Source organism: Passer domesticus, unplaced genomic scaffold (genome assembly GCF_036417665.1).
Source record: "Passer domesticus isolate bPasDom1 unplaced genomic scaffold, bPasDom1.hap1 HAP1_SCAFFOLD_188, whole genome shotgun sequence".
NCBI lineage: Eukaryota > Metazoa > Chordata > Aves > Passeriformes > Passeridae > Passer > Passer domesticus.
This window is the reverse complement of record NW_026989969.1, coordinates 33,504-52,615: the sequence shown is the minus strand read 5'-3', so window position 1 is coordinate 52,615 and position 19,112 is coordinate 33,504. Positions and strand designations below refer to the sequence as shown.

Genomic DNA, 19,112 nt, shown 5'->3' with positions numbered 1-19,112 from the left:
ATGGCGGCGCCTCGCCGACCTCCCCAAGATGGCGGCGCCCACCCCTCACTGCGCTCTCCCTTCCCAAGATGGCGCGCGGCCCCTCCCGAGGCCGCGGGTTCGAATCCCGCCCCTCACCGACCGCCCCCAAATCACCGGAATTCACCCCAAAATGACCACGGCTCCTCCCCCGTGCTGTAAAAATCGCGGGTTTATTAAAAAAAGGCCCCAAATCGCGCAGGAAGGGCGGCGGCGCTCCGTCCTTTCCTGGCGGTCAGCAGCAGCGCCGCCCCCCGAGACCCCCGGGACCCTCCCCGGGACCCCCGGCGGGGTCCCCCCGCTCAGGGCGGCCCCGGCGGCGGCGGCGGCGCGGGCAGGCGGGCCAGCTGCCGCGGCGTGGCCAGCGCCCGCAGCAGGCGGTTCTCCCTCTCCAGCGCCGCGCGGCGCTCGCGTCAGCTCCCGGATCTGCTCCCGCAGCGCCTCCACCTCCTCCCGCACCGCCAGCAGCAGGTGCGACTTCACCAGGTCCTGGGGGCGCGCCAGGGACGCGTCAGGGCTCCCACACCCCCTTCCAGGACCCCTATCCACCCAGTTCCTCCCTTCCAAGACCCCAAGCCACCCAGTTCCTCCCTTCCAGGACCCGGGACCCCCTCACAGCCACCTTCCAGGACCCTGAACACCTTGCTACCTCCCTTCCAGGACCCCCAGTGCCCCCACACCCCCCTTCCAGGATCTCTATCCCTCTGGTACCTCCCTTCCAGGACCCATCACCCCCATCTCAGGACCCCAAGCCCCTTGATGTGTCCCTTCCAGGACCCTGAACCCCCTGACCTCTCCCTCCCAGGACCCCAAACCCACCAACTCCTCCCTTCCAGGACCCCAAGGCCCCCAAATCATCCCTTCCAGGACCCGTCAGCCCCCTCCCAGAACCCCAATCCCCCAGTTCCTCCCTCCCACCCCCCTTCCAGGACCCCTGCCGCCATGTCCCCTCACCATGGCCCTCTCGATCTTGTTGTCGATGGCGCTGACGCCGCTGCCGGCGCTGGGGGCGAGGCCGGGGTCACACGGACGGACGGACAGACAGACAGACAGACACCACCCCTCCCCCCTTCCCTTCCCCTTCCCCGGGGTGGGGGAGGGGTGCCCGGGCCCCTCCCTCACACCTCCCAAGACCCGCCCCCCACCGGAAGTCCCGCCTTACCCCTCCTCCTCGCTCTCCTCGCCAGCCAATCCCAGCCGCGCGCTGAGCTCGGCCCCGCCCCCGGGGCGTGGCGAGGGCGGCTTGGGGGGCAGGGCCTGAAAAAGCACGGGGTTGAGGGGTACCAAAAGGGGCGTGGTCACCCTAGCCCCGCCCCGGGGCGTGGCCAGGAGGGTTTGAGGAGGGGTCCCAAAGGGGGCGTGTCCACCCCGCCCCGCCCCGCCCCCTCACCTGCTGCACGAGCTCCGCGAAGGCCCCGAGCGAGCGCGGGCGGGGGGGGGCGGGGCCGGCCCGGGGCGCCCCCAGCGACACCGGGACCCTCCCCCCGCCGCGCCCCGCCGCCGCCTCCCGCTCGTAGAAGTCGCGGCACAGCCAGCGGCCCCGCCGCAGCGCCTCGCCCGGCGGCAGCAGCCGCACCAGGCGGAAGCGGGAGCCGCCGGGGCTGCCGGAGGGCGCGGGGGCGGCGGCGGCGGCACCGGAGGCGGCACCGGAGGCATCGGCGGGCGCGGCCGCGCTGCCGCCGCGGACGCTGGTGATGGCGAAGCCGCTTTTCTTGCGGCTCATGGGGGCGGCGGCGGCGGGAGGAGGAGGAGGAACATGGCGGGGCCGGCCCGGAGCCGTTACCGGCGGCGGCGGCGGCGGCGGCGGCACCCGGAAGCGGGAAGCGGAAGCGGCGCCGCGCTTTAAGGCGGTGCCGCCCCAGGCCACGCCTCCCCTCGGGGTGAAACCACGCCCCGCTCGCGCGGAGCCACGCCCCGCCGCCGCGTGACGGCCGGGTCCTCCGGGCCGCCAGGGGGCGCCGCGGCGGCGGCGGCGCGCGCCGGACGCTGCGTCAGCGGCCATGGAGCGGCGCGAGCGGGAGGCGGGAGCGGCCGGTGAGGGCGGAGGGGAGGGGTGGCGGCGGGGGAGGGCCCGCGGCCCCTCCCGCGCCCGGTGACCCCCGCTGCCCCTCCCCCGCAGGCCGCTAGACCCCCCCCGCCATGGGCCGGCGCCCCCCGTGAGCCCCCGGCCCGGGCCCGGCCGTGCTGGCGGCGGTGGGGGGGGGGGGTGCGGCGCAGGATTCCCCCCCCCCCCCACACAGAACCGTGGGACCCCCGAGAGAGCGGCAGGTACCGGGGGCGGGGGTCGCTGGGCTGGGGGGGGTCCCCAGCTCCGGGGGTCCCTCGGTGGGTGGGGGAGGGTTGGGGCATCACGGGGGAGGGGTCGGGGGGCGCCCCTGGGGGGGAGGGGGAGCAGGCTCGGGGTGGGGAGGGGGTCCTGGGGGGCTTGGGGAGGGGGCTCGGGGCTGCTGTCGGGGAGGGGGGTCGGGGTTTGGGGGGGGGGGCGGCCAAGGGAGGGGTCCCGGGCGGGGCTGGGGGGGTTCGGAGCACTCGGGGGTCCCGGGCGGGGTCCCGGGGGGGGTCTGGGGGGGGTTGAGGGGGGGTCGGAGCACTCGGGGGTCCCGGGGGGGGGTTGGGGAGTGGTCTCGGGAGGGTTCTGGGGGGGGGTCGCAGCCCCCGGGGGTCCCGGGGGGGGGGTCCCGGGGTTCTGGGGGCGGTCGCAGCACTCGGGGGTCCCGGGGGGGGTCTGGGGGGGTTTGAGGGGGGGTCGCAGCCCTCGGGGGTCCCGGAGCAGTGGGGGGGGGGGCGGGGGGCGGGGTCTGAAGCCCCGCCCCCCAGCCATGAGCGCCCCCCCGCGGTCGGAGCTGGCGGCCGCCGCCGCCGCCCTGCTGCGCCTGGGCGAGGAGCGGCCGCCCGCCGCCGCCGCCGTGAGCCTGCTGCAGCGCAAGGGACGGCCCGAGTGGCGGCCCCGCGACGAGGAGCCGCGCAAGGGGTGAGCGGCACCGGGGGGGACCAGGGGACCAGGCCGGGGTGGCCCGGGGGGAGGGCAGGAGCCCGGGGAGCGCCCGCAGGCGACAACGGGAGGCCCAGGACCACCCTCGGGGGACACTGGGACCACCCTTGAGCACTCTGAGGGGACATTGGTAGCCCCTGGACCACCCCCAGAGTACCCCAGGAGCCCCAGGACCAGCCTGGACCCCTCTGAGGGGACAACGGGAGGCTCAGGACCACCCTCAGGGGACACAGAGAATCCCTGGACCACCTTTAGAGAGCACTGGGAGCCCCAAGACCACCCTGAGGGGACACTGGGAGCCTCAGGACCACCCTGGACTACACCCAGGGGACACTGGGACCACCCTGGACCACTCTGAGGGGATACTGGGAGCGCCAGGATCACTCTGGGCTGCTCTTACGGGGCTCTCATAGCCCCCAGACTGCCCTGGACCACCCCCAGGGCACACAGGGAGTCCCTGGACCACTCTGAGGGGACATTGGTAGCCCCAGGACCACCCTTAGGGAACATTGGGGTCCCCCAGGACCACCCTGGGAGGCCGCCCAGCCCCTCAGGACTCCCGAGAGACCCCCAACTCACCCCTGGGGGGGACCCTGGGACCCCCGCCCCGTCCCATGACCCCCAATGCCACCCACTGACCGCGAGACCCTCGGCCCACCCTCTGCACCCCCATTCCCCCGCGAGTCCCCCGGGGATCCCGGGGGGGCCGTGGGGGGTGTCCCCAGAGCCGGGGGCGTCCCTGAGCGCCGTGTCCCCCCCCGCAGGGTCCCCAAGGCGCGGGAGGGGGGGGTCCCTGCGGCGCCCGCTGCGGGTGGGCTTCCTGACGCTGCCGGCGCCGCAGGAGCGCGGCCCCCGGCCCTGCGCCCCCGGCATGGCCCCCCCGCTCGCTCTCCTGCCACGCCGTGGGGCTCCCCGACCCGGGGGGGCCCCTGCGGCCCCCGGCGCCCCGCTCGGGACCCCCCGAGGGGCGCGGCCTGGAGGCGCCGCCCGCCAAGAGAGGGGGTGAGTGGAGCCAGCACGAATTGGGGCTGGGGGCAGCGGGGGGGGGTCGGGCGGGGCGGGGTTTTGGGTGTCAGGGAGGGCACAGCGGGGGTCGGGGGACACGCCCTGACCCCCTGCCCCCCCCCCACCGCAGGAGCCCCCCGGGGGGGCTGCGTGCGGCAGACCCCCGCCCCTGAAGCCGTTCGCGCAGCCCCCCAGACCCGGCTGTCCTGCGGGGCCCCCCCCGGCCGAGCCGGAGGAGCCGGTGTACATCGAGATGGTGGGGGACGCCCGGGGGGCGCCGTGGGGGCGACCCCCGCCGCGGGGCGGGGCCCGGGGCGGCGCCCCCCCGCCCCCGCCGAGGAGCCCGAGGCCATTTACGAGGAGATGAGCTGCCCCCTGCCCGGCGGGGGAGGGGCCGGGACCACGCCCCTTTCGCGGGGCACGCCCCCTTCGGCGGGCACGCCCCCTTCGGCGGCCCCGCGCCGCACTCCGGCCACGCCCCCTACAGCGGACACGCCCCTTTCTCCGGGCACGCCCCTCACGCCGGCCGCGCCCCTTTCGTCGGCCACGCCCCCTTCTCCGGCCCCGCCCCCATCCCGCCCCCCTTTCCCCAACCTGCTGCCGCCCCGCCCCCCGCCGCTGGCCCCGCCCCCCGAGGGCGCCTCGCGCCTGCCCCTCCCCTCGCGCCGCGAGGCCCCGCCCCCCGCCCGCGCCGCGCAGCCACTCCACGCCCCTCCCCCCCGCACCACGCGCCGGGGGGGGCGGGGCGCGAGCGCGGGGGGGCGGGGCTCGGCCCGCTGCCCCTCCCGCCCTCCGCCGAAGCCCCGCCCCCCGGCAAGCGCCCGCCCGCCTACGAGAGCCTGCGCGGGGGCGTGGCCTCGGCCGCCCCGCCCTCGCCCGCGAGGAGGAGCCGCCCCCTTCGGGCGGGGGGGCGGAGCCTCCGCCCGGCGCGGGAAGGAGCCCGAGAGTGAGTGACAGGGGAGGGGCGGGGCTGGCGGCGGGGCCACGCCCCCGGGCGGGGCTGACACGCCCCCTTTCCCCTTTTTTGGCAGAGGCGCCGGAGCCGCCCCGGGAGGAGCGGGGCGGGGCGGGCGCGGGCCCCGCCCCCCCTCGGGGATCCCCGTGCGCGCCGAGGGGCCCCGGGGGCGGCCCGGGCCCCCCGTGCCCTGCCAGACCTTCCCCGCCTGCGGGAGAGCCCGCCGGTACGCGCTCTGGGACACCTGGGGACAGTGTGGGGACAGTGCCGGATGGGGGGGGGACACGGGGGGGGACAGTGCGGGACAGGGGGGGACAGAGCTGGGGACACACCTGGGGGGGGTGGGGACATTGTGGGACAGGTGGGGACACACCTGGGACACACCTGGGGACACATCTGAGGGGGTGGGGAGACTGCAGGGCAGGTGGGGACATCGGGGGGGACACGGGGACAGGAGGTGACCAAAGGGATACGGGGTGGGGGAGGAGGGGCTGACCCCTGGGGGGTGACACAAGGGGGAGTGGCACTGTGGGGGTGACCCCGGGGGTGACCCCGGGTGGGCAGGGGGTGACACAGGGGTGGCTGGGGGTGGCACAAGGGGTGACACTGGGGGTGACAGAGTGGGGGTGACCCCTGAGTGTCCCCTGACGCCCCTCTCCCCCTCCCCTCGCAGAGCTGCCCGGGGGTCCCCCGCCTGGGCCGCTCCGCCTCCACCTCGGGGGTCCGCCAGGCCGGGGCCCCCCCCGTTGCCGCGGGGCCCCCCCTCGTCGCGGCCCGCTGTCCGGGGGGCTGCCCGGCCCCGGGGGGCTTGGGGGGCTTCCCCGCGGCGCCCCCGGCCCGCGGGACGGGCAGCTGCAGGAGGTGATCGAGCGCAAGCGCTGCGTCTGCACCGAGATCAAGGCGCGGGGGGGGCGGGGGGGGGGGGGCTGTGCAAGCAGGACAGCCTGCCCCCCCCTGCCCGCCCCCCCACGCCTGGAAAGGGGGGGAACCCCCCCGAGGGCCGCCCCCCGCCCCCGCCGCCCCCCGGGACGCCCCCGGCCCGCCGGCCCCACGCCGTGCTCTGGGACACCGCCATCTGACCCCCCCCGCCCCCGCTTTGGGGTGCCTGGAGCACCCCAAATCCTGCCGCCCCCCCCCCACCCCGGCCAGGGGGGGCTGCTGAGGATGGAATTGGGGGGGGGTCCTCAAGTGGGGAGGGGGGGGGCGACACGGCTGGGCCGGGTTGGGGGGAAATGGGGGGGGGGGTTTATGGTCTGTTGAGCCCCCCCTGTAAATAAAAGGGGGGGGGGACACTCCGAACATAATGGAGACCCCCATAGGAGGGACCCCAAAAATCAAGGGGGGTGGGCAAAAAAAAAAAACCACCCCAAAAATGGGGCGGGAAAAAAAAAAAACACCTCAAAAATGGGGCAAAAAAAAAAAAACCACCCCCAAAAATTACAGGGGGTGGCCCCCACTGAGGGGGTGCCGAGCCCCCAAAATGGGGGGAGCAGCCCCCCCCTGCGAGCCGAGGGGGGGGGGTCCAGCCCTGCCGGGGGGCGCGCAGCCCCCCCGAGAGGGGAGGGTGCTGTAACTGCTTTGCAATGTATTTTATTGGGGGGGGTATTTATGGGGGTTGCATCGAGCGGGGGCCGGGCGGGGGGTTCCGCTCCGGGGGTCCGCAGTGCGGCCTGTGGGGAGGGGGGGAGGGGGGCCCCCCAGCGTGGGGAGGGGGGGGGTGTGAGAGGGGAGGGGGGGTCTCCTCTGGGATTTGGGGTGGGGGACCACGGGGGGGGGCACGGGGCTCCCCCCAACCCTTTCCTGGGACTCCCCCCCAGGCCCTCTGTGCCTCATCCCCCCCCCCGTGCCCCCCGTTACCAGAATTGCCTTCGTCCCCGCGGGGTCCGGGGGGCCCCGGTGTGGGGGGGGGTCGTGGGGACGGGGGGGGTTTTGTAACGTGGTTCTGTGCACTATTAAAGAGAGATGCAGCTGGAGATGGGCTTGCTGGGGGGACTGGGAGCCCCCAAAATTGGGAGCGGGGAGCACCCAAAAAATGGGAGTGGGGATCCCCCCAAAAATGGGACTGAGCCCCCCCCAAAAATGGCAGCGGGAACACCTCAAAATGGGACTGTGACCCCCCAAAAATGGGGCTGGGAGCCCCCAAAAAATGGGAGCGGGAACACCCAAAAATAGGAGTGGGATCCCCCCAAAAATGGGACTGGGGACCCCCCAAAATTGGGAGCGGGAACACCCCAAAAATGGGAGCGGGAGCACCCAAAAAATGGGAGTGGGATCCCCCCAAAATGGGACTGAGACCCCCCCAAAATAGGGCTGAGGCCACCCCAAAAATGGGAGCGGGATCCCCCCCAAAAATGGGACTGAAACCCCCCCAAAAATGGGGCTGGGACCCCCCAAAAATGGGAGTGGGAACACCCCAAAAAATGGGGAGTGGGATCCCCCCAAAATGGGACTGAGACCCCCCAAAAATAGGGCTGAGGCCACCCCAAAAATGGGAGCGGGAATACCCAAAATGGGAGTGGGACCTCACTAAAAAAGGGAATGGGATCCCCCAGAATTGGACTGAGACACCCCCAAAAATAGGACTGGGATCCCCCCAAAAATGGGGCTGGGATCCCTGTAAAAACGGGAGTGGGATCACCCCAAAAATAGGGCTGAGACAGCCCCAATAATGGGACTGGGACCTCACTAAACATGGGATTGGGATCCCCCAAAAATGGGACTGAGACTCCCCAAAAATGGGGCTGAGACAGCCCCAACAATGGGACTGGGACCTTTCTAAGAATGGGAATGGGATCCCCCCAAAAATGGGACTGGGACCCGCTAAAAACGGGACTGGGACCCCCTAAAAATGGGACAGGGATCCCCAAAAATGGACTGGGACCCCCTAAAAATTGGACAGGGATCCCCAAAAATGGGACTGGACCCCCCCTGCAGCCCCTCACGACGTGCTCGGAGGGGGATTCGGGACCAAACTGCCCTAAATAGGTTTCGGTGCCGCAAAATCCTGCTCTCGGTGGTGGAAAAGGCCGGTTTTGGTGGCGGAAGGTGCCGTTTTGCCGTTTTCCTGTCAAACCTGCCCAAAATGAGGCGTTTCCCGCTGAGGGCCGCCGAGTCCCCTCAGAGAGGCGCTGAAAGGGCGGGAAGCGCCAGAGACGGGAGACCCGCAGAGCTCCCAGCGGGAGGAGGGCAGACGTTGTTCCTGCAGGTGGAAAGTGCTGTTTGTGGTGGTGGGAAGTGCCGTTTTCCCGTGAATCCTGCCCAAAATGAGGCGTTTCCCGCTGAGGGCCGCCGAGTCCCCTCAGGGAGCGGGGAGAGGGGCGCGCGGGACGCCAGGGGGCGCCGCGCGCCGCGCGCGGCCAATCAGCGGCGGCGCCGCGGCGGCGGGGGCGGGGCCCGCGGGAGCGGGAAGATGGCGGCGGGCAGCGGCGGCGGCGGCACCGGGCCCGGCGGAGGCCCCGGGGCCCGCAGGGGCAGCGCGGGCCGGGACCGCGGAGGCCGAGGTTTGGTGCCGGCGGGTGCGGGAGCTGGTGAGCGCGGTTCCCGCCAACCGGCTCTGCTTCGAGTGCGGCCAGCGCGGCGTCACCTACGTGGACATCAGCGTGGGCAAGCCTCGTGTGCACCGGCTGCTCGGGGGCGCTGTGAGCGGGGCGGGGCCGAGGGCTGAGGGCGGGGCCGGGGGGCGGGGCTCATTTACACCTGAGCGCGGTGGGCGGGGCTTCCATTCATGTCTGCTCCCTTGGGGCGGGGCTTAGTGGAGGGGGCGTGGCCGCGGCACGTGGCTTCGCACGCTGGGGTTGTTTTTTGGGAGAAAAAAGCTGAATTTTGGGTGTTTACGCGCTCAGGGCGGGGCGCTGACCCCCCGAATCCCCACGCAGGCGGGGGCTGAACCCCCCCCACCGCGTCAAGTCCATCTCCATGACGACGTTCAGCGAGGCCGAGGTGCTGTTCCTGCAGGCGCGCGGCAATGAGGTGAGGCGGCGCCTGGGGGGTCCCTGCCCTCTCCGTCCCACCCTGCCCGCGTCCCCACGACCCCTCCTCAACGCCCCCAGGCCTGCAGGAGGGTCTGGCTCGGCACCTTGGACCCCCCCGCGCGTCGCTGCTGCCCGACTGCCGCGACGCCCAGAGGCTGAAGGAGTTCCTGCGGGAGAAATACGAGAGGAAGCGATGGTAGGAGAGGGGCTGGGGGCGCCTTTAGCGCAGGTGAGCCCCCGCCGCCGACGCTTTGCCCTCCCGTGGCAGGTACGTGGCACCAGAGCCGGCCAAAGAGCAGGTGAAGCCCCCCCCAGAGCGCCGCAGCAGAGCCGGGGCCCCCCCAGCCCCCTCCACGGGGACACCGGGGCGCTGGCACAGGTGGGAGCGGGCCCCCTTGCAGGGGTGCCCGGGGGTCTGGCACCCCCTGACCCTGCCGCGTGCCCCCCCCAGGGCCACGCCCAGCCCGGCAAGGCCAGCGCCGACCTGCTGGCTGACATCGGGGGGGACCCCTTCGCACGCCCCTCCCTGGTGAGCGGGGGGCTCTGGGGGAGCATCCCCATGGAGCACTGGGGGGCACGGTGCCCCCCGAGTGACCGCAGGCCCCTCCCCAGCCCCGTCTGCCTTCCCCCAGTTTGGACGCCTTCGGCAGCAGCGCTGGAGCACCCCCGTTTGGGGGGGGCTGTGCCCCCCCACCACCACAGGTACCCTGAGACCCCCCCCCGGGGCTCCTGGAGAGGGTTTGGGGTCCCTGTGGGGGCCAGGGAGGGGTTTGGTGCCCCCCACCCACATCTTTGGGATTGATGGGTGAGGGGGTGGGGGTCTCCCCATCCCTGTGGGGTGCTGGGGAGAGGGCTTGGGTAGCCCTGGGGACATTGGGGAAGGATTTGGTGGCAGCCTGAGAGGCCCGGAATTTCTGGGGAGGGGGGAAATTTTGGGACCCCCCCCCCCATGGCTCCTCTCTTGCTCCTGCAGGAGGCGTGGCTGCACAGGGCGTGGCCACGCCCACAGGGGGAGGAGCTTCTGCCAGGTACTGCCCCTCCCCCCACACCTTTCCAGCCCTGCAGGACCCTCCCCTCCCCCCTCACGGCTGCCCCTCCCCCTGCAGCCTCTTCGGGACCCTCCGTGACCCCCCAGCGCTGCCCCACGGGGGTGAGTCGGGCTTCACCCCCATTTCCCACCCCTCAAAGTGAGGGGGGGGCTCGGGGGTGACACCTGTGCCCCCCCACCCCCAGGATACACCAACCCCTTCACGGCCCCCGTGGCCCCCAGACCCTCCACCAACCCCTTCGAGAGCAGCGGCCCCGGTGAGTGACCCCCAGACCCCGAGGGTGGGGTCTGGACCCCCCTGATCCCCCCCAGCCCCTCATTCCTGACCAGGGTGGGGGTCCCAATCCTTTGTCCCCTCTTTCAGGTGTTGCCTTCACCTCGCCCCCCATTCCTGGGGGCTTCCCCAGCCCCTTCCAGGCCGATGGTAAGAGCCGGGGGGTTAAATAATGTTAAATATATTTATATATCTATATAAACTGCCCACCCCCCCGACTGACCCCCTCCCCATTTCCCCCCAGGCTGGCCTTTCGGCGGCTTCGGCGTTGCCAAAGCTTCCACCAACCCCTTCGTGGTGAGGAGCGGGGCTCGGGGCGGGGGTCCGGACCCCCTTTCCCCACCGCTGACCCCCGCTTGTGCCCCCCCAGACGGTCCCGGCCCCGACGGCGCCGTTGGGCATCAGGCACCGGGCCACCAACCCGTTCCTATGACCGCCGCTGCTCCGGGGGACCCGGCAGCGCCCGCCCCTCCGCCGGACCAGGTTTTGGGTTTGTTCCGGGAGATTTATCGCGGTGTTTAATACGTGACCGGTAGAAACGGCGCTGTCCCGCTGAAAGCTCCCCGGGCCCTCACGGGGTGGGCTCCCCTCACGGCTGTGCCCTCACGGGTCGGGTTCCCCTCACGGTTGTGCCCCGGTAAAGATGGCGGCCACGGGACGGGCTCCCCTCACGGTTTTCCCCTCACGGTTTTCCCCTCACGGCTTTGCCCTCACGGTTTTGCCCCCGGTAAAGATGGCGGCCATGGACGAAGCCTCCCCCTCACGGTTTTGCCCTCATTAAACATGGCGCCCCCACAGCCCCCTACCCGCCCTCAGCCAAGATGGCGACCGGCGCTTCACCGCTGAGGGCACGGCCATGGCGGCCTGCCCTCAACAAAGATGGCGCCGGACCCCCCGATTTGGGGGGGGATTGGGGAATTAACGGAGGGGAATTAACGGGGGCACCGGGGGCGGGGGAGGGGAATTAACGGGGCCACCGGGGGGGGACGGGCGCCCCCAGCCGCCCCCGCGGGGCCCGGGCCGGGCTCGGCTCCTGCAGCACCTGCCGGGGAAGGGCGGAGTTAGCGGCGGTGCTTTGGGGAGGGGGCGACACGGGGCAGCGCAGCACAGCTGGGGTGGGGTGGGGGGGCGTCCCCTTTTGGGCACAGAAAGGGCGAAAACGGACAAAAACAAAAAGCTGAGCGCTGGCAGCGAGAGAGGGGCAGGACTGAACCCCCCGCCCCAGGGTTTGGTCCCGGCCCTGACCGGAGCGGCACAAAGGGACCGGGATGTACCAAGTGGGATCTTGAGGGGGTACCCACACTCAGAAACAAAATTGTTATAATAACTAGAGTAACAGCCCTATCGTAGTTAAATATAATAATTTTAATAATAATTAATTACAATAAATTTTGGTCATCCGCATTTTAGTGTTCTCTCACCGTAATTAACTGTAATAATTAACTTATTATGCTCACAGTCCTGTATAACAACTCATTATAATACCTCATTATAATAGCGACAGCTCATTATAATAATAAAACTCATAATAATAACTCATCATAATTAATCATAATACCAATAATTAAGGGGGGGGGGTGTGCACAAGGGGTTCAGCCCCTCCCCTTTCCCTGCCTCAGTTTCCCCAGCGTTAAGGCACAAGAAAAGAAGGGGGGGGGGGGGCAAGGAAAGGTGCAAAGGCAGGACCCCCACGGGGGTTTGGGGGTCCCCAGGGGGTCGGGGGGTTCCCCCAAGGTCCTGGGGGGGCTCCCCGTGATTTTGGGGGGGCCTCCCGGGGGTCCCTCAGCAGCCAAAGAGCGCGCGGTGGGCGGCCACGAGCAGCGCCATGAGGAGGCCGTAGAAGAGGGCGAAGAGCAGCCCGGGCGGGGGGCGCCGGGGGTCGGGGGGCTTCGCCTGGGTCGGGGGGGGACCCCGCGTCAGCCCTGGGAGGGCGCGGGACCCCCCCCCCCCAATTAAACACCCCCCAAAAATGAACGGTACCTCGGGGAGCCCCGAGCGGCGGCAGGGCGGCGGCGTCCGGCGGGGGCTGGGGGGGCTCTGGGGGGAAAACGGGGGGTCAGGGGGGCTTGGGGGTCAGGGGGGTAAAAAAAGGGGGGGCTGGGGGTGATTGTTGGGGTCATGGGCCAAAGATTGGGGGTCAGGGGGGGTTTAGGGGGGGCTTGGGGGGGTCAGGGGGTAAAAAAATGGGGGGCAGGGGGGTGATTGTTGGGGTCATGGGCTAAAAAGGGGGTTTGGGGGGGTTTTGGGGTTTGGGGGGGGTTTGGGGTTCAAGGGGATGTTTTGGGTCAGTTTTGGGGTGGTTTTAGGGCAGTTTTGGGTCAGTTTTGGGGTGTTTTGGGTCAGTTTTGGGGCTGTTTTGGGGTTTGAGGGATGTTTTGTAGTTTGGGGGGGTGTTTCGCAATTTGGGGGGCAGTTTCGGGTCACTTTTGGGGTGTTTTGGGTCAGTTTGGGGTCAGTTTCGGGGTGTTTTTAGGGCAGTTTTGGGTCAGTTTTGGGGTGTTTTTTAGGGCAGTTTTGGGTCACTTTGGGGTGTTTCACTCACGGCCCAGGGCTGCAGCCGCGCTGTTTCGGGGTGGTTTTGGGTCAGTTTTGGGGTGTTTTTGGTCAGTTTTGGGGTGTTTTTAGGGCAGTTTCGGGGTGTTTGGGGGCAGTTTGGGTCAGTTTGGGTGTTCCACTCACGGCCCAGGGCTGCAGCCGCGCTGTTTCGGGGTGGTTTTGGGTCAGTTTTGGGGTGTTTTTAGGGCAGTTTCGGGGTGTTTTGGGTCAGTTTTGGGTCAGTTTCGGGGTGCACTCACGGCCCAGGGCCGCAGAGGGGTTGGTTCAGGGGGCAGTTTTGGGTCAGTTTCGGGGTGTTTTAGGGCAGTTTTGGGTCAGTTTGGGGTCAGTTTTGGGGTGTTTTAGGGCAGTTTGGGGTGTTCCACTCACGGCCCAGGGCTGCAGCCGCGCTGTTTCGGGGTGGTTTTGGGTCAGTTACGGGTCAGTTTTGGGTCAGTTTCGGGGTGTTTGGGGGCAGTTTGGGTCAGTTTGGGTGTTCCACTCACGGCCCAGGGCCGCAGAGGGGTCGTTTCAGGGTTCAGGGGGCAGTTTCGGGGTGTTTTAGAGCAGTTTTGGGTCAGTTTGGGGTCAGTTTGGGGTGTTTTATGTCGGTTTCGGGGTGTTTTGGGTCAGTTTCGGGGTGTTTCAGGGCAGTTTCGGGGTGTTCCACTCACGGCCCAGGGCCGCAGCCGCGCTGTTTCGGGGTGGTTTGGGGTCAGTTACGGGTCAGTTTTGGGTCAGTTTCGGGGTGCTTTGGGTCAGTTTCGGGGTGTTTTAGGGCAGTTTTGGGTCAGTTTTGGGGTGTTTTGGGGTGTTTCAGGGCAGTTTCGGGGTGTTCCACTCACGGCCCAGGGCCGCAGGGGGGTTGTTTCAGGGTTCAGGGGGCAGTTTCGGGGTGTTTTAGGGCAGTTTTGGGTCAGTTTGGGTGTTCCACTCACGGCCCAGGGCCGCAGCCGCGCCGCCACGCGCCCCAGCAGCTCGGGGTCCCCCAGCTCGTCCGGCAGCCGCAGCTGCAGCAGCGCCTCCAGGCTCTGCGGGGTGGGGGGCACGCGGGGACCCCCCCGGGCGGCTCAGGGCGGGGGACGGGCCCCAGAGCCCCCCAAAACACCCGGGGGGGGAGGGGAGGGGGGGCGTTACCTGGCGCACCTCGGCAATCAGCTGGTCGGGGTCCGGGGGGGCTGCGGGGGACATGGGGGGTCAGGGGCTGGGGGGACTGGGGGGCACTGGGGGGCACTGGGGAGGGGAGATTTGGGGGGGTCAGGGGGCTGGGGGGAACTGGGGAGGGGACACGAGGGACTGGGAACACTGGGGAGGGGAGATTTGGGGGGGTCAGGGGCTGGGGAGGGGTCTCAGGGGGGTTTTGGGGAGGGGTCTCGGGGGAGTTTTGGGGTGGGGACAGGGGGGTTTTGGGGAGGGGTCTCAGGGGGGTTTTGGGGAGGGGTCTCGGGGCGCTCTGCCCTACCTGCCTTGGCAGCACTGCAGGAGGAGGGGGGGCTGGGTTTTGGGGGGCTGCAGGGGGCTCCGCCGGGGTCCTGGGGGAGGCAGGGGAATGAAGAGTCCCGTTAATTAGGGCCGAGCCCGGGCGAGGGGCGGCAGAGCCGCGTTAATTAGGGCCGCGTTAATTAGGGCCGCGTTAATTAGGGCCGCGTGCTCACCGTCAGCGTCGCCGTCGGGGGGGGTCTCCGGGGGGGGGTCCTGTGGGGGGGCAGCAGCCAGTGCCTGGCCCTGGTGCCCTGTGCCCCCTGACCCCACCCCAGCGTCCCAAATCCAGCCCCAACCCCAGTCCCAATCCCCAGTTCTCAGTCCCTGACCCCAATTCCCAATTCCCGTCCCCAGTCCCAGCCCCTGACCCCAGTCCCAAACCCCAGTCCCTGTGCCCGGTTCCCAGTCCCAAACGGTTCCCAGTCCCAAACCCCCAGTCTCCAGTTCCTGACCCCAATTCCCATTCCCAGTCCCCGTTCCCAGTCCCACTCCCTTCCCAGTACCCGTCCAATTCCCAGTCCCATTCCCACTCCCAAACCCCAGTTCCCAAACCCCAATTCCCATTCCAGTCCCCCATTCCCAGTCCCCAATTCCCATTCCCATTCCCCAATTCCCATTCCCATTCCCACTCCCCAATTCCCATTCCCATTCCCAGTTCCCATTCCCATTCCCAAACCCCGTTACCTGTCCCGGCTCCTCTCCCTCTCCCTTTGCCCCTCCGGGTTCTTGGGGCGCCGCCGGCAGCTGGGGACCCCCCTGCAGGGACGGTGAGGGGGTGTCAGAGCCCCCCAGACCCCCCCAAAGCCCCCTCCAGACCCCCCAGCCCCTCACCTGCTGCCCTCGGGGGCGTCACCTCTGGGGGTCCCGCTCTGCTGCTCCTGGGGGGGGACACAAAGGGGGTGGGGGGCAGGATTTGGGGTGGGGGGACCCCAAAACCCGAGAGGGGGGGGGATCAGAGAGGGGTGGGGGGGGGACATCACCTCGGGCCAGGGCTGCTCCTCCAGCTGCTCCGGGTCACTGTCGCCAGCTGTGGGGACAGGGGGGCGACAAGGGGGTCCCCAAAAGGTCCAAAAGGTGACAAGGGGGTCCCCAGAAGGTGCCGGGGGGTCCCGGGGGGCTCTGGGGATCCCCCTCCCCTCACCTGCCCCAAGGACTCGTCTCGACTCCTGCTCTGAGGATTCCTCCGTGCACTGAAACGGTGCCAAGGAAGGGAAAATGGGTGGGGGGGCACCCCAAATCCCCCCCGAAACGCCCCCAAATCCCCCCCAAAACGCCCCCAAATCCCCCCCAAACGCCCCCAAATCCCCACCTCGTTCCCCGACCAGCGCTTGCTGCCGCTGTCCACGCTGTGGAAGCCGGAGTCCAGCCCCCCCCTCTGCCGGAGGGACACGGCTCGTCCGGGGGGCTGCGGGGGGCACACAGCGCTCAGAGACCCCCCAAAAACCCCCCAAAACCCCTCCTCCAGCCCCCCCTTACCACGCCGGCGGAGCATGGGCGGCAGCCTCGGCTTCCAGGTACTTGAAGATGTGGACTTTGCCCTTCAGGCAGATCTGGGGAGGGGGCGCGGAGGGCTCAGCCGGGGGTTTTGGGGGGGTCGCGGGTGCCCCCCGGGGTCCCCCTCACCTGGGCGGGGGGGAACTGCAGCGGGTTGTTGTCGGCCAGCAGCGTCTGCAGGTGCCGGAGCCGGCGGAAGCAGCGCGGAATCGCCACCACCCGGTTGCAGGAGAAATCCAGCCGCACCAGCGGCAGCTCCGACAGCTCTGCCGGGGCGGGGGGGACACGCTGGATCCCCCCCGCGGGAGCTCCAGCAGCCCCCTCCCCACAGGAGCCCCACTCACCGTCGGGCAGCGCCGCCAGCTGGTTCCGCCGCACGCTGAGGTCCCGCAGCGCCCGCAGCTGCCCCAGCCCCGGCGGCAGCGCCCGCAGCCGGTTGGAGCCCACGTCCTGCGGGGCGGAACGGGGCGCTCAGCGGGCGGCGGGGCGCTGCCGCGCGGGGCCGCGGCCCGGCCCAGGCTCACCAGCTGCCGCAGCGTGCGCAGGGCGCCCAGGTTCGGCGGCAGCGCGGCCAGCCGGTTGTTGCTGGCGTTGAGGACGCGCAGGGGCAGCAGGCACAGGCAGGCGGGCAGCGAGCTCAGCTGGTTGCGGCTGCGGGCGGACACGGCGCGGTCACGGGGCGCTGCCGGAGCGCTCTGCCCGCGGTTCCCCGAGGGCACGGAGCGTACCTGAGGTCCAGGTGTGCCAGGGCCTGCAGGTTGGCGATGGCCGGCGGGACGCTGCGCAGGCAGTTGTGGTGCAGGCTGAGCCCCTCCAGCGAGGGCAGGCGGCAGGCGGCCTCCGGCACCTCGCCGAAGCGGTTCCGCGACAGGTCTGGGGAGCGGGTGGGACACGCTCGGGGGAGGGAACCTCAGGGAAGGGGAGTAACGAGGCCAGGGGACACCCAGGGACAGCGCTGCGGACGGAGCCCGAGCCGCCCGGCCGGAGCTCGGCGGAGCCGGAGCCGCCGGACCGCCCGGACCAGGCGCTCCGGTTCGCCCCGTCCCGCCGCCTCCGGCAGCCCCCGCGGCGCGCCCAGGGAGGCGGCGCACCCGCAGCTCGGCCCGGGAAGCGCCCCGAGGGACGCCGCGCTCAGGGGAAGGGTCGCGGGAGCCGCCGCGGCCTCACCGGCCTGGGTGGTGTCGCTGAGGTCCCAGCGCCGCGCCGCCGCCGCCGGGAAGGCGCGCAGCCGCCGGCCGGCCAGGCTGAGCGTGCCGGAGGCCTCTGCTTCTTCCAGGGCGCGCTCAGTGCCGGCTCCTCCGGGCAGGCGGCCCGGCGGCGGCGGCGGCTCGGCCGGGACGGCCCCCAGCGCCGCCGCGGCCATGGCGGCCCCGGAGCTCCGCTCGCCGCGGCCGCCGCTGCCAGACTGAGCCCGGGACGCTTCCGGACCCCGCCGCGGGGGCGGGGGCCAGGGCGGCAGCCAATCAGAAGAAGGGGCGCGCGGGAGGCGGCGAATCGGAGAGGGCGAGCGGGGGGCTCTGCCCGGAGAAGTGCGGAAGTTTGCTCCTTGATTGACGGGTAGGTTGAACCAATCGTCGTCAAGCATCGTGGGGGCTCTGCCCAACTGCAGCCAATCACAGCTAGAGCACAATCTCCACCAATCGCGAGAGACAGCGAGCAGCTCGTTGCCTGGCAACGCCCGCGAACATCTCGGCGCCCAATGGAAAACGAGGAGGCGGGAGATTGACGTGCATCCAACCAATCGCGTCGGGCGCGAAGGCGGGACAACAAAAACCCCGCGCTCGGCCGGGGGGCGTGGCGGCCCCACCCACCAGCAGTGATTGACAAGCAGGAAAGGCGCGGAGGCCACGCCCCGAGCCCCCAGCCCCGCCCTCCTCCCCTCTTAAAGGCGCCGCGCCGTTTAAACGCGGGGGGTCCCAAGAATGGGGAGGGGGCGCATTTCCAGCCCCAGTCTCGGGGTCTCCCTTTGAGTGCGACCCTCGGGCGCCCTCCCCGCAGCACCTCCACTCACACGCTCCGTCTGTGCACCGTTTATTGGCGGGCGGGGGTCTCCCCGGGGGTCGCCCCGGGGGTCTCAGGGGGTCCCGCGGCACGGCCGCTTGCCGAGGTTCCCCAGCAGCTGCGGGTGCTGCTGGGGGCCGGTAGGGCGCCGCGAAGGCGTCGGGCGGCAGCAGGGCCGCCCCGTCGGGCGCCAGCCGCCCCATCAGGAGGTAGCTGGAGCCTGCGGGGGATTTGGGGAGGGGGCGTCAGGGCCGGGCCGGGCGCGCCGGGCCCCGCGGGCGCCCCCCGGGCACACGCACCTTTCCTGAGCGCCGGGCAGGAGCGGCAGGGCAGCTGCAGCCGCAGCGAGGAGCCCGCGGCGGGCGGGGGGACCCCCCGGAGCCCCCCACTTGTGCAGGCCGAGCACGGAGAGCGCGGCCCAGCCCGGCTCCGGGGCCCGCGACAGCGCCCGCACCGTGCCGGCCAGCACTGCGGGCACGGGGAGGGGTCAGCGGGGCTGGGGCTCCGTGCCTCAGTTTCCCCTCACGGTTTGGGCACTCGTGCCTCAGTTTCCCCTCATGATTTTCGGCACCCGTGCCTCAGTTTCCCCTGCTGGTTCTGGGGATTCTCCAGACTCCCTGCCTCAGTTTCCCCTCACAGTTTGGGCACTCGTGCCTCAGTTTCCCCTCAGTTTTGAGCATTCCCTGCCTCAGTTTCCCCTCACGATTTGGGAGAATTCTCCAGAACCTTTCAGGTGCTCCGTGCCTCAGTTTCCCCTCATGATTTTTGCCGCTCCCTGCCTCAGTTTCCCCCGTCGGCCCCATCCCACCCCCAGCCCCATCCCGGGTCCCCCCAGCCCCATTCCGGGGTGCCCCCAGCCCCATTTCAGGGTGCCCCCAGCCCCATTTCGCGCCCCCCCAGCCCCATTTTGGTGCCCCCAGCCTCATCCCGGTGCCCCCCGCCCCATTTCGGGCTCCCCCAGCCCCATTTCAGGGCGCCCCCAGCCCCATTTTGGGGCCCCCCCCCAGCCCCATTTCGGGGCGCCCCCAGCCCCATTTCGCGCCCCCAGCCCCATCCCGGCCCCCCCCCAGCCCCATCCCGGTGCCCCCAGCCCCATTTTGGGATCCCCCAGCCCCATTTCGGGGCGCCCCCGCCCGTTCCCCCCTCACCGAAGTCGCTGCCGCAGAAGTTGCTCTGCAGGGTCCCGGCGCGGCGGCAGCGCTGCGGGCAGGGGGCGGCCGTGGGGGGCTCGGCCCGGGGGGCGGGGGGCTCCTTCCCCCCGGGGGCCCCGCGGGGTTTTGGGGCGGGGGTCGCGGCCGCGCCGCCCCCGTCCGCAGCGTGTAGGAGGCCGAGAAGCC

The 19,112-nt window shown here is 70.7% G+C and overlaps 5 protein-coding genes across 5 annotated transcripts in view; 2 read left to right on the top strand and 3 right to left on the bottom strand.

Moving 5' to 3' along the window:
• Positions 1 to 126: 126 nt before the first annotated feature.
• Positions 127 to 2,035, bottom strand: LOC135292044 (TSC22 domain family protein 4-like). The gene is made up of 4 exons (XM_064406291.1): positions 1,409 to 2,035; positions 1,181 to 1,275; positions 973 to 1,021; positions 127 to 507 (listed from the first exon to the last, which is right to left on the bottom strand). Exons 1-4 carry the CDS (start codon positions 2,018 to 2,020, stop codon positions 142 to 144), a joined length of 1,122 nt encoding a protein of 373 aa, XP_064262361.1. The 5' UTR covers positions 2,021 to 2,035; the 3' UTR covers positions 127 to 141.
• LOC135292046 (proline-rich protein 2-like) lies at positions 1,881 to 4,524 on the top strand. The gene is made up of 5 exons (XM_064406294.1): positions 1,881 to 2,052; positions 2,138 to 2,286; positions 2,836 to 2,989; positions 3,775 to 4,012; positions 4,146 to 4,524. The coding sequence occupies exons 3-5, from the start codon at positions 2,838 to 2,840 to the stop codon at positions 4,380 to 4,382; spliced, it is 627 nt and encodes a 208-aa protein (XP_064262364.1). The 5' UTR covers positions 1,881 to 2,052; positions 2,138 to 2,286; positions 2,836 to 2,837; the 3' UTR covers positions 4,383 to 4,524.
• A 3,709-nt stretch (positions 4,525 to 8,233) lies between these two features.
• AGFG2 (ArfGAP with FG repeats 2) lies at positions 8,234 to 10,851 on the top strand. Its single transcript, XM_064406298.1, is given in 12 exon segments — positions 8,234 to 8,575; positions 8,577 to 8,608; positions 8,846 to 8,939; positions 9,020 to 9,052; positions 9,055 to 9,137; positions 9,210 to 9,459; positions 9,574 to 9,643; positions 9,915 to 10,091; positions 10,175 to 10,246; positions 10,354 to 10,413; positions 10,508 to 10,560; positions 10,634 to 10,851. Coding segments are annotated over 12 exon segments (1,329 nt in total). The 3' UTR covers positions 10,697 to 10,851.
• A 1,060-nt stretch (positions 10,852 to 11,911) lies between these two features.
• LRCH4 (leucine rich repeats and calponin homology domain containing 4) lies at positions 11,912 to 17,407 on the bottom strand. Its single transcript, XM_064406289.1, is given in 18 exon segments — positions 11,912 to 12,156; positions 12,244 to 12,300; positions 13,737 to 13,829; positions 13,936 to 13,976; positions 14,261 to 14,330; positions 14,454 to 14,493; positions 14,965 to 15,036; positions 15,112 to 15,158; positions 15,261 to 15,307; positions 15,422 to 15,470; positions 15,590 to 15,663; positions 15,666 to 15,685; positions 15,757 to 15,830; positions 15,904 to 16,040; positions 16,119 to 16,224; positions 16,299 to 16,425; positions 16,503 to 16,647; positions 16,942 to 17,407. Coding segments are annotated over 18 exon segments (1,728 nt in total). The 5' UTR covers positions 17,360 to 17,407; the 3' UTR covers positions 11,912 to 12,045.
• Positions 17,408 to 17,795: 388 nt separating this feature from the next.
• Positions 17,796 to 19,112, bottom strand: part of PCOLCE (procollagen C-endopeptidase enhancer) — a 3,308-nt gene continuing 1,991 nt past the window's right edge. Inside the window, 6 exon segments of the mRNA XM_064406297.1 lie at positions 17,796 to 17,908; positions 17,910 to 17,995; positions 18,075 to 18,153; positions 18,155 to 18,243; positions 18,924 to 19,055; positions 19,058 to 19,111. Coding sequence (XP_064262367.1) covers positions 17,849 to 17,908; positions 17,910 to 17,995; positions 18,075 to 18,153; positions 18,155 to 18,243; positions 18,924 to 19,055; positions 19,058 to 19,111 — 500 coding nt within the window. The 3' untranslated portion in view covers positions 17,796 to 17,848.

Bases quoted from the DNA above. Each gene is read 5' to 3' on its own strand.
- LOC135292046 (XM_064406294.1), top strand. From the start codon at position 2,838: ATGAGCGCCCCCCCGCGGTCGGAGCTGGCGGCCGCCGCCGCCGCCCTG. The intron at 2,990-3,774 runs GTGAGCGGCACC...CCCCCCCCGCAG, and splicing joins GACGAGGAGCCGCGCAAGGG to GGTCCCCAAGGCGCGGGAGG. The intron at 4,013-4,145 runs GTGAGTGGAGCC...CCCCCACCGCAG, and splicing joins GCCGCCCGCCAAGAGAGGGG to GAGCCCCCCGGGGGGGCTGC.
- LOC135292044 (XM_064406291.1), bottom strand. From the start codon at position 2,020: ATGGCCGCTGACGCAGCGTCCGGCGCGCGCCGCCGCCGCCGCGGCGCC. The intron at 1,276-1,408 runs GTGAGGGGGCGG...GTGCTTTTTCAG, and splicing joins TCGCGGAGCTCGTGCAGCAG to GCCCTGCCCCCCAAGCCGCC. The intron at 508-972 runs GTGAGGGGACAT...GCGCGCCCCCAG, and splicing joins ACAAGATCGAGAGGGCCATG to GACCTGGTGAAGTCGCACCT.